Source organism: Puma concolor, chromosome B2 (assembly GCF_028749965.1).
Source record: "Puma concolor isolate L17-30 chromosome B2, mPumCon1.1.hap2, whole genome shotgun sequence".
In the NCBI taxonomy this organism is placed as follows: domain Eukaryota; kingdom Metazoa; phylum Chordata; class Mammalia; order Carnivora; family Felidae; genus Puma; species Puma concolor.
This window is the reverse complement of record NC_141671.1, coordinates 34,937,533-34,950,008: the sequence shown is the minus strand read 5'-3', so window position 1 is coordinate 34,950,008 and position 12,476 is coordinate 34,937,533. Positions and strand designations below refer to the sequence as shown.

The window sequence follows — 12,476 nt, the reverse complement described above, 5'->3', positions numbered from 1 at the left end:
TCTTCTCTGCCCATAGAAACCCCAGGAGTCCTACAGACTCCTCCTCGAAAGCCTCCAGCTCCAGACTGAGCTGCACCCACCTTCACGGCCCCATTCCCCGGTGGTCAGTGCACAACAGACAGCTCTGATAGGGCCGAGGTGAGTGGCATCACACCTTATCACACAGAACTGTGAATGAATGAACCTGAGAACTGTCACCTTCCCCTCACAGAGGATTTCACCAGGAAAAAGATGCCCCTTGTCACGGAGTAGGTGGGTGGTGGTGGTGTGTTGGTTTCAACAAACACCCAGAGTTAATAGGAAGGCAGACACTGCTTTGAATAAGACATTAAACTTCCGGGGCGCCTGGGTGGCGCAGTCGGTTAAGCGTCCAACTTCAGCCAGGTCACGATCTCGCGGTCCGGGAGTTCGAGCCTCGCGTCAGGCCGTCAGGCTCTGGGCTGATGGCTCAGAGCCTGGAGCCTGTTTCCGATTCTGTGTCTCCCTCTCTCTCTGCCCCTCCCCCGTTCATGCTCTGTCTCTCTCTGTCCCAAAAATAAATAAACGTTGAAAAAAAAAATAAAAAAAAAAAGACATTAAACTTCCTGCTTTTTATTAAATATCTGCTTTTTAATAAATTATTATCCAAATCAGAAAGAACACAGAGGGTCATAACATACACTTGAGCATAAGATATTTGTGCTGAGCACACAGGTCACCTCCAGGGCTCCTGAAGCATCATTCATGTATTCTGGGTCTGCTTTGACTCTACTGAGGCCTATCAGAAAGTTTCTGTCCCGGCAGCCTGAAGTAAAAGTGACAAGGAGTGAGCCCATCCAACCCCTCTAGCCCAGGACCCTGCCTGCTGGCTGGAAGGCCAAGATGGCCTCTCTGCATCCTGGAGCAGGGATGGCAGGTTCCGCCATTAGCCCCAGGCAAGGGGTCAGGGAGAGGTACTAGGGGCAGAAGTAGCCTTCAGGAAGCTGGTGAGGGAGCTCCAGGAGTATGGTCCCTTGCTGGATGGTCAGGGAGCCAGACGTCTCAGGGCGGCTTGCAGGGACTTCCTCAGAAAAGTGGTGTTGAGCTCTAGGACTGTGGCCAGGCCCAGCCTCTGGATTTCAGTGATCTGGGGAGAAGGAAGATAATTATCAGGACTCCAGCAGCTGATCCTTCCCTTTCCTCTCTGCCTCATGGCACTGTTTAGGAAGGAGAGAGGAATCTAGGACACCAGGACAATGGAGGAGATATCTAAACCCATTATTCTACTATGATTAAGTTTTCGGGTTCAAGTGGACCAGGGGTCAGATGTTAAGTGTACAACTTACTAAGTCAGCCACATTTAAAAAAAAACGTTCATATATTTATTTTTGAGAGTGTGTGCATGCACATGCACCCAAGCAGGGAAGGGACAAAGCGGGAGACAGGAAACAGAAAATCTGACAGTGCAGAGCCTGATGCAGGGCTCAAACTCAGGAACTGAAATCATGACCTGAGCCAAAATCAAAGAGTCCAATGCGTAATTGAATGAGCAACCCAGGTGCCCCCACCAAGTCGGCCATGTTAATAACAGTTGACAATTATGTAGGAACACTTTCTATGCAGGAACACTTTATAACCATGACTTCATAAAATCTGTACAACCCTATTTTATTAAAAAAAAGGTTTTTTTTTTAATGTTTATTTATTTTGAGGGAGAGAGACACGGAACGTGAGCAGGGGAGGGGCAGAGAGAGGGAGACACAGAATCTGAAGCAGACTCCAGGCTCTGAGCTGTCAGCACAGAGCCTGATTCAGGGCTCAAACTCATGAGCTGTGAGATGATGACCCGAGCCGAAGTCAGACGCTTAACCGACTGAACCACCCAGGTTCCCCCTCCTATTTTACAGAATAGAAAACTGAGGGTCAAAGATACTCCATTGTGACTGCCACATTCCTTCTGGGCCAGTATTTCTTCCCTGATCTGTTGCAACAACCTCCTGACAGATCTCTGCCCTGTCTTCTCTTGAATCTCCACTCCTTACAGATGTCCGAGGCTTCTTTATAAAATGTACATCTGAGCAAGACACTCCAGCTGAAAGCCCTGGGATAACTACTGATGCCTCACATTGGAGGACCTTCTTCCAGGATCTACATAGGGTCTTCGGTGGATCCAGGAGCCTCCTGAAATTGTGCATAAGATGTGTGTTCATGGTTTCATTTTTCTGGGAGGATCTATAGCTTTCATCAAATCATCGGATGGGCCTGTGACTCCCCCAAAAAGGTAAAGAGCCAACAGCTAAGGATGCCTGGCCTTCAGGGTAACTCCATGCTCCTCATCAAATCCTACAGCATCCTCCATAAGATGCTAGCATGGCCTGGCAACGTGAGTCTCAATTTCCTCATCTATAAAATGGAGCTAATAATGGTACCTTCTTATTGGGCTAACACATCGAATAAACTAGCAAGTTAACATAAGCAAAGGGCTTAGAACAGTGCCTGAGACGGAGCAGGGGCTACGCAATATTAGCTCTCAGTATTTTAACTCTAGCCTTGAACCTCACCCCAACTACCATCTGCTCTCACGTTTTTAGGCCTCAGCTACAGCGAACTACCTGTAGACCCCTTGGACACTCACTGCTTAAACTGTTTCCTTTGCCTAAAATGCCCTTTCCTCAGTCTTGGCCCCTGACCACCATTTACCCTTTCAGAGTTGAGAAGCCTGTCCCAATTCCCAACCACAAGCAGGGTTTAGATGCACCCCTCTTCCTCTGCCACCCAATGCCCGGCACCCACACCTCTCACCTGGCTCCTACCAGATATTACAGTGATCTGGTTATCATCTCTCTCCTGCCTCACTAGCCTGGCACTGGTGGAGAGTGTCAAGTCAAGGACAGGGACTGCGTCATGGTCACTATTCATTCTCCAGTGCCCCATATAACATCTGGCCCACAGCGGTGTTGCTGGGATGAATGAACTCCTAATCAGTCTCATTCCCCAGTCTTAGGCTTGAACTCATAGTTTCCCTGGCTAACACTCAGGGTGTCTTCCCCAGCAAACACTAGACATACACCCTCGTGGCACACTCAGAGCAGCGGGACCAGCCCTCATGGCCCTACTGATACTCACATTGGCCTGATACTTGGTCATCACTGTCAGCATGAGCTTGGCATAGGCCACGGACGTGGCAGCTGCTGGCCCCTCTTTACAGAGCTTCTCCATCAACACACTGAACTTCTCAGGGGTCATCTCCACCTGCACACATTGGGAGATGGGACAGAACAAGAAAGGGCCCCGGATTTAAATCCCAATTCTACCACTTCCTAACTAGGTAACCCCGGGAAGGTCACTTAACCACACGAAGCCTCAGTTTCTGCATCTGTAAAATGAGATTCATGATATCTAATCCTAAAAATGGCGAAAAGGATTAAATGAGATAATGCACATAAAGCCTGGCACATAGGTCTTGGCCTGGCTTGGTGGTTTAAGGTATAAAGGAGTGAGGAGTCCCAAGGGGTAGTGCCAGCATAGTAACAATAGCTCTCCTTAATAATAATGTAATCGATACTTATTATGTATCAGGCCCTGTTCTGAGCACTTTACACCAATTATCGATTTCAACCTCACCCCAACCTTGGGTGTCATCACTTCCATTTTGTGGATGGGGAGACTGAGGCATAAAGAGGTCATGTCAACTACCTAAGTTATAAAAAATGAGGTAGAACTTCAGGTAGTGATATGGAAAAATTACCAAAATAGACTGTCAGGTTAAAAAAGCAAAGTACAGAGAACTGAGCTTGGTGTGTTACCATCTATGTAAAAAGCAAGGAAAAAGTGAACTTAAACACATGTCCTTATATAGAAAAACCCTCTGGGAGGGTTCCCCTGGAACTAGTAACACTGACTAGCCCTGGAGAGGGGACCTGGATGGCTGGGGGAACATTTTTCACCATATCCTTTGGGCTTTACAATTTTTGAACAAATGAATCTATAACCTATTCAAAAATAAAATTAAATTTATACACAAACACATCAAAAAGTCCCTCCCCAAGGCCACACGGCTAATAAGAGGCAGAGCTACGACTTACCAGGCAGTCAGCTCTCTGCTACCAGCCTTTCCGGCCCCAGGACTCCCTTACCGTCAGGGGGCACCTGTTCTGCTTGCCCCTCCACCACTGGAGGGATCAGAAACCCGGGAGCCCCACGCCGGGCCACAGCATTGCAGCACTTCTCTGTCCACCCCTCCCCAGGGCAGCCTGCTCACCTGCCGTTCCAGGAGTGACTGCAACACCAGGAACGTCTTCTCTTTCCAGGGCAGCTCCAAGATCTGTCTGCAAAAAGCACAGGCTCCAGTGAGACTGGCCCAAGCCTGGGAATCCATTGCTCCTACCCCAAGGCAGTGCCAGGCACTGGAGACAGCCAAGATCCCCAGCCAACCAAGGAAGTACTCAGAGCCCCCGATGCTGGCGGCCATTCAGTAGCCAGCCCATACTCGGTGCTGGGAAGACTACAGCCCAAGACTCCTGGAAGGGATGGTGAAGGACTTGGCGTGAGGTGTACAAAGGTTCCCTGAAAAAGAAGCAGGAGTGGAGAGAGCATCCCAGGTACCAAAGGTGAGGGTGAGCCAAGGATGCAGTGAGATGATACCTATGAAGGCTTTCTAGAGAAGGCGGCATGCCCTGCAGAGCACAGGGAAAAGGTGGACCACAGTGAGGGCCACTCTACTGTGCTTCCTGTTCTACCGCACAGTCCTCTGCTTGCACGCACGGGCAGTGCATCACATGGAAACAGTGTGGCTTCGTGGGTAGACGGTCTTGAGTCAGATCCCAGGCTTTATCCCTGGCTGGCTGTGTGACCTCTGACCACGTCCCTTAACTACTCTGAGCTTCAGTTTTCCCAACTCTAAGGCAGCAACAGCACCTACCTCACAGGACGGCATGAAGACTGAGATAATGAACCTAAAGCACAGACAACGTACTCGATAAGTGGTGGCGGACGTTGTTTTTCAGGCCGCCCCCTTCTCATGTTACAGTTAGCATTTTACATTTCACATTAGTGTCCAATGGGGTTGTAGTTCCCCATTGTTCCTACATGTCTGGATTGTGACTCCCCAGTTTTAATACCCAAACCAAACACCAATTTAATAACAATCTTTGAGCACTTACTAGGGGCCAAATACTGTGCGGAGGTCTATGTGCATTACCACATTTGATATCTAGAAAAAATCCCACGGAGCGAATATCGTCCCCATTTTTTTATATGAGGAAACAGGCTCACAGAGATGGAATAACCTGTCTGGATTCACCAAGGCAAGGCTGAGATTTGAAATCCTGTCTGTCTGACCCCAGAGCCAGTGCTCTTAACCTCTGTGCCAACTACACTGTGCACTACTCAGGAGCAGGGACCCCCAGCCTCTTCTCTACCTTCTCCAAGGTACCCGGCATGGAAGACTGAAACCCTGGCCTTGGGAAGGTTCACGGGATGGCAACTGGCACATGCCCACGGGAGGGAGGACAGGCCAGGCAACAGCGAGAGGGGCATCAGCTGTGTAGTTGCCGGTCTTTCAGGCACAGGGCCTGGTACCCAGCCAGCTCCAACTCCAGAATGCCGGGAACCAGCCTGGCCAGTGGGAGCGGGTGGGGGCAGCACGGAGGCCTGTACACTTACCCCAGCATTAGAACCTGCGTGTCTGGCTCCAGGGCCTCGTCCTTCATAAGGCAGCAGAGTAACTCTGTTTGAGCTGGACCTGGGTAGAGGAAAGCAGAACAAGGGAAATCTGGGAGGAAATGGTAGGAGAGGATGGAACAGAATGCCTGGCTCATTACAGGGGGGCATCGTCAGGGAAGCAGCAGGTAACCTTACCGACTGAATACACAACTGCCAGGGCCACCCTGGAGTGAAGGGTGCTGGGAACAGAGAGGGAAGAACTACTGGGCCAGGGCTCGTTCCAGAATTACCAGTTCCTGGGGCCTGGAGCACGGGGCCAAGAAGGGTTCTGCAGACAGGATAAGCATACTTGGCACAGAAGGAGGTCAGGGCAGTCACGAGCAGGCGGGAGGCCGAGGAAGTCAGGGACAGAATCTACAGCCAGTGGGGAGGAAAATATTAATTAATTCATTTCTTCTTTCCTGTAATAAATGCTTATCAGACATATTTCAGATGGTGATAGACATTACAAAGAAAAAACAAAAATTCTTTTATTTAGAACTCACATGGGAGGACAAAAAGTTCCCTTCCCCAGCTCCTAAATCCCTTCAGCTTCTGGAAGGGTCTGGGGCCCACAAGGGAGGAATGAGATGCCATGTGGAGAGATGGCCTGGAGGTCCATGCTCTTTCTGTGCCCCAGGCTGCCTTGGGAACCCCTTCTCCCAAGCACACTCTTCTGCGGGCTCACATTCTCTCCCCCACTGTCCCCAGCATGCCAAGTGTATCCCAATGCACCTACCCGTCTTAGAAAGAGGCTCTTGGTCAGAATGGTAGCATTGCTGAGGCTAAGGTCTGGTGAAAGGGACAGAAGCCAGCTGCAGAACTGCAGGAGAGCTGTGTCCGAAAGCTGCAGGAGCTGCAGCTGGGCACACAGCAGTTCCATCTGCCAAGTAGGAGGGAAACATAGACACTCGGTCTGTCTCTGCTAGGCGGTCTCAAGCCAACTGGGCAGCAGAATGGGTGGGGCAAGGACACTCCACCGGAAGGGAAGGCAGGGAGAGCTGCCCTATGGTGAGGGGCCAAGGGCTCAAAGGAAGCACACGGTGACCCCTGCCCAAGAGACCAAAAACCCAATAAAATCCCCTCCCCAAATTCCCACACAAGGCAAGGAAACACAGATGTAAGTGGAAAAAGGCTGGGGACATATCCTCAGGCCAGGCCGTCTTCCTGGACTCACCTGGCTTGGACTGCATTCGTGGAGAAGCTGTAGCTCAACTGGAGGGGCACCCTCCAAGCCCTGGAGAGGCAAATCCCATGTTAGGGCTGGCAGAGCCCTTGGTGACAAGTCAGAGACCACCCCTTTGTCTGGCACAGTGGGTGGGTGAGGACCCTGGATGCTACCAGAGGAGAGGGACTGCTCTGGGGTTAGACGATGTATCTGGACTTGGGCCAAGAAGAGCCCCTGCGGTGACGGTCCTCAGACCTTCACCCTGACCCTCATTGTCCAAACAGCCTGTGTTCTCCTGGGCGTGGCTGAAATCCAGGCAGAAGGTGGAAGAAGGGCAATGGTGAGCAGGGGTCAGTTACCTCCCCGAAGGTCTTGAGCAGCTGCTGCAGCCTGGGAACCTGGTCCTGCAAAGGAGAACCTGATCACTGCTGAGTCCCTACCAGCACAGTGTGGCCCCAAGCCCAGCCCTAGCTCCCTCTCCAGAGAAGGCCCTGGGTCAGTGGGAGCTAGGGGGCAAAGATGATTAACGAAGACCAAGAACACAAAGCCTAACCTTGAAAAGTACTTAAGAACTCAAAGTAGACAAGGCCCATGGAAATCCAGCTGTCTAGATTGACCTCTCTGCACCCACCCTAATGGGGGTAAGACCCAGGCCTTGGGTCGGGAGGACAGGCCGAACACGGCACAGTCCCACGCCCTCTCCATAGGATAGCTCTGGAGCTTCTCTTCTTGCTTGGCATCCTTTAACCTCACATTGTACATCATTAGGCCAAAGGTTCCCCACCTCCAATAACTCCCTTCCTACCTCATCCTCAGAAGCTGTGGAGCAGAGACTATATTCCCTTAACCCCACCCTCCTACCCCTTGCTCCATGGACCACAGTTATCCCAGTTGGGAAATGGTCTCCCAACCAGCTTTGACCCTGGATAAACCCCCCACTCCTGGAGGATCCCTCTAAATCCAGCCTCCCCACCCTAGTACCTGGATAGCTTTGGGCAGCTCCAAATTCTCAGCTAGGCCCTTGGCATCCTCCAGACTCTGACCAGCCACACTGGGCTCAGCCTGGACAGGCTGGTTCTTAATGGGCAATGTACCTCCTCCATCTGCCAGGGATTCCAAAGATTCAGGTTCGTGTCTCTCCTCCTTGTGACCTTCTTCCTCCCTTTCTAAATATCGGAACCTTTTGGGGGCCCTCTCCCCCTCAGGCCTGGCAGGCTCTTCCTCTGGCCCCTTTCTGCGTTTCCCAGGCCAATGGGGGTCCTCATCCTCCTTGTCCTCCTCTTTTTCCTCTCCAGGATCCGGAGTCTGAAGCAACTTCAGCCTCCTGCCTCCCTGGCCCAGCCGCCTACACAGGCCTCGGAGCTGTCTCTGGCAGCTTTTAGACAATGGGGATGCTCCCGCAGTCGATACCCCAACGTCTAAATCCCTTCGCAGCAATTCCCCCAGGGCCCGGAGCCAGGTGTCAGGGTCAGGGCTTTGGTCTTGCTGTGCAATCTGCAGCACAGAGAGCAGTCCGCTTTCAGGCAGCGACGGCCAAACAGCCATCAGCAGGGACATCAGGTTCCTCTGGCATAACTGAGGCAATCGCAGCAGCAGTGGCTTCCTGGGGAGCAGGAGGACAAGCAGTCAAGAGCATCTTCCTGGAAGGAGCACAGGACAGACTGCATAGAGCTACAGGTTAGATGGCAATGGACAGACAGGGTAACTAGGAGGCAGTACCTGCGAGTCAGTATGGATGGAGGGGGACAGCATGACAGTCATTCAACAAGCATTTATCGAGCGTGTATTTTACGTTGTTGTTAAATCAGCTTGAGTTCATTTTACTATTACTAAACAGCCAAAATTTCTCTGAACAATTCAATATTTTTTAAATTGAGCACGTATTCATGTATTCTATGCTAGGCTCTGCTCTTTGACATCTCCTAGTTCAGCTCAAAAATTCACATTGAAACCTACTCTACAAAAGATCTATGCTTGTTTTACAAAAAAAAAAAAAAAAAAGTCCCTTCCCAAACTTTACATAAAAATAATACCCCAGGGGTGCCTGGCTGACTCAGTCAGTAGAGCATGTGACTCTTTTTTAATTTTGTTAAACGATTTATTTATTTAAGTCTATACCCAACATGGGGGGGGGGGGGCTCAAACTCAAGACCCTAAGATCAAGAGTCACATGCTCCACCACTGAGCCAGCCAGGCACCCCTAGAGCGTGTGATTCTTGATCTCAGGGTCATGAGTTCAAGCCCCAGGTTGGGCACAGAGCTTACTTAAAAAGATAAATAAAATTAAACAAACAAAAAGAATGTGCTGTGGGATGCACCACGGCCCAAAGTAAAATAATAACACTCTAGGATGCTGTGCAGTGCTTATTCTGCAGCCCTGTGCTCTCCTTGGCAATCCCCTGGAACTCACAAGGTTACATCAGTCTAGCTGTGACATTCCTTTCACCCAGCTGAGTTCCTGAGAAGCACAGGCAGTGTCTCCTTCCTCCATGTCCCAGTACCCAGCAGAGCATCAGCCCACATCAGGCACTTGGTACACACTTTATTGAATGAATTAACTCTCAGAATTAAGTGTCCAGACATCGGCAAGGACTACTGTGGACAGAGCAGTGTAGCCGTCTGTAATGCTGTAAAGGCACGAATCCAGACGCTGTGGGACCCGAGGCTTACTGGTGTGGCAAGTCATGGGTACATCAAGCCCACCTGCCGTCACGCCTCTGCTCCTCTCTATGGGACTTTGCAGGGCTGCTTATCATCATACACAAGGGGCACCTGGGATGAGTGAAAGAGAAAAAAATCTGACTTTTATTTCTTTGTGAAAACCAACTACTTAAGTGAGAGAGAAAACTAAAGTAAAAGTTAAAAAGATGATCAATTTGGGGTACCTGGGTGGCTCAGTCAGTTAAGCCTCCGACTTGGCTCAGGTCATGATCTTATGGTTCGTGGGTCTGAGCCCTGGGTCGGGCTCTGTGCTGACAGCTCAGAGCCTGGAGCCTGCTTCAGATTCTGTGTCTCCCTCTCTCTGTGCCCCTCCCCCGGCTCATGCTCTGCCTCTCTCTCCCAAAAATAAATAAACATTAAAAAAATTTTTTTAAAAATATGGTCAATTTGTGGTAGAGGATGATTAGGAGTACAGAGGTGGGGGAGACCCTATCCTAACTTCAAGGACTTATAACTCTTGTGTGTGCACGAACCCCCTTATCAAAATAAGTGTTAAATGCACAAAATAAAATACATGAGATTATGAAAGAAACCAATTATACTGAAGTAAAGTTGTACCCAGAGACCTTAGATTAAGTCCCCTCCTCTTATTCTGTCCGGAAAAAGCCAGACAGCTGGACAAACATTTCTATGACCTCCAATTTGGGGATGCAGAAAGTCCTCCTGAGCCATTTCTTGAAAAAAAATTCAAAGTGGGGTGTGGGAAGCCAGTATTAGAACTTACATTTCTACTTACCTAAAACATAAGAAGTTAGTTATCATAAATATTTAACGTATGGAATGGCCCTTCACCTTCCAGTCTCCAGCCCAATTTTGAGGGAGAGGTATCCAAGTGTGCAGAGCCCCCTAGAGGCTGAAGGCAGCACCTCAGTCACCTTTTAAATTTTTCTGTGCACTTTAATTATGATAATTAAAGGAATTTATGGATACGGTATTGTTTTTTAACACCACCAACCTCACTAAACGGACACACAACTTATAAGGATGACTGAAAAGAAACTGAATGCCAGTAAATGACGCACACCAAATAAGAAAATGGCAGAGCTGACCCTTCTCCTAGCAGAAATTGTCACATAAAAAAAATTTTTTTAAAAAGTTCAAAGTCGGGGCGCCTGGGTGGCGCAGTCGGTTAAGCGGCCGACTTCAGCCAGGTCACGATCTCGCGGTCCGTGAGTTCGAGCCCCGCGTCAGGCTCTGGGCTGATGGCTCGGAGCCTGGGGCCTGTTTCCGATTCTGTGTCTCCCTCTCTCTCTGCCCCTCCCCCGTTCATGCTCTGTCTCTCTCTGTCCCAAAAATAAATAAAAAACGTTGAAAAAAAAATTAAAAAAAAAAAAAGTTCAAAGTCATACCAAAGACTATAATTATCAAGAACACCATCCTTAAGAAAAGTGATTTTGCCCTAGAATGTACACTGTGCTTTGAAAATTCGACATTATAAAGCCATTCCAACAGATGGTCCGTTTTCTCATCACGTTTTAAATGTCTATTTTTGTATACTTTATAATGTGCGCTACTTTTTTTAAGTTTTATTTATTTATTTGGGGGTGGGGCAGAGAGAGAGAGTGAGAATCCCAAGCAGGCTCCACCAAGTCAGCACAGAGCCGGACAGGGGGCTGGATCCCATAAACCATGGGACCATGACTTGAGTCCAATTCAAGAGTCAAAGGCTCAACTGACTGAGCCGCCCAGGCACCCCTTGGGCATTATTTTTGCACTTGTGTACACTTTGTTATAGGTAAGTATCCCTACGCTGGAGGTATGCGTTCCATTTCTTTAGAGATGGGAATCTGCGAACAGAATCTATTTGAGCCCACTGTCGTCTTTTTTATTCATTTAATTTTTTAAATGTTTGTTTATTTTTCAGAGAGACAGAGAGAGACGGAGCGTGAGCAGGGGAGGGGCAGAAAGAGAGGGAGACACAGAATCCGAAGTAGGCTCCAGGCTCCGAATCGTCAGCACAGAGCCCGAGGTGGGGCTCGAACTCATGAACCACCAGGAGCTCATGACCAGACCTGAGCCAAAGTGGGACGCTGAACCAAACTGAGCCACCCAGGCGCCCCCGGCCGACTGGCTTCTAATTACTCATTTACACTCAGCGGAAGGCGGGTGTCTTCCAGGCAGGTTCGCGGCTGCGTCCCGGCACCCAGCAGGTTCTCAATAAAGGTCTGTTGGATGCTCCTCCCTACAAGGTGCGCGGCAGGGACGCCCGGCTGAAGGGAACCAATTAACCGCTCCGGGATTCGGTCTCTTCATCTAGAAAAGTGGGCGGCGCCAGCCCATGCCTCATACGACCGTGGAGAAATGCCGCGCCCCACAACCAGACGACTTACAGCTCAAGGCGACAGTCCGGGCCCTCCACGACGGGTTCCTCCTGGCACAGCGCCTCGAGGACGTGGCCCCAGTCGAAGGGCTCCCCGCCGCGACTGCCCAGCGCCCGCAGCAGGCCCAGGCCGCGCCGCGCTCCATCCGGTCCGGCCTGCAGCGCCTGCAGCAGCAGCCGGGCGGGGGCATCCAGCTGCGCCCAGGGCTCCGACCCCGAGCCCTCAGTCAGGGCGGGTGCAGCCTCCGAGGCTGCCATGCCCGGGACCCGGGTGCTGCGCCAGCTGCCGATCTGGCTCCTGACCTCAGCCTCGACAATTGGGGAAAGGGAGCAGGACCCCAGCGCCTGCCCCGACGCCGCGGAGAGTGTCCTCCCGCACCTGCCACACTCCGCGCTCGGAGACGCACACTAAGCACCACCAGCCGGTGAGATTCGCGCCCAGTGTTAGAAAGGTACCGAGTGGAGTGTGGCTAGGGGCGGGGCCGGACGTGGAGCGAGCGGCCAGGGTAGGCCGGAAGGGGCGGGGCTAGCAATGATCCTGGCCAGAGAGTCTGGGAACGGAGTAAGGGGGCGGGAGGAAGGCCCCGCGAGATCCGCGGATGGGGC

The 12,476-nt window shown here is 50.8% G+C and overlaps 1 protein-coding gene across 1 annotated transcript; it reads right to left on the bottom strand.

The window, feature by feature from the left end:
- Positions 1-566: 566 nt before the first annotated feature.
- On the bottom strand, positions 567-12,350 carry FANCE (FA complementation group E). The gene is made up of 10 exons (XM_086706675.1): positions 11,881-12,350; positions 7,811-8,432; positions 7,189-7,233; positions 6,839-6,898; positions 6,401-6,544; positions 5,913-6,036; positions 5,623-5,701; positions 4,220-4,286; positions 3,085-3,210; positions 567-1,105 (listed from the first exon to the last, which is right to left on the bottom strand). The coding sequence occupies exons 1-10, from the start codon at positions 12,126-12,128 to the stop codon at positions 1,004-1,006; spliced, it is 1,617 nt and encodes a 538-aa protein (XP_086562801.1). The 5' UTR covers positions 12,129-12,350; the 3' UTR covers positions 567-1,003.
- Positions 12,351-12,476: the final 126 nt, after the last annotated feature.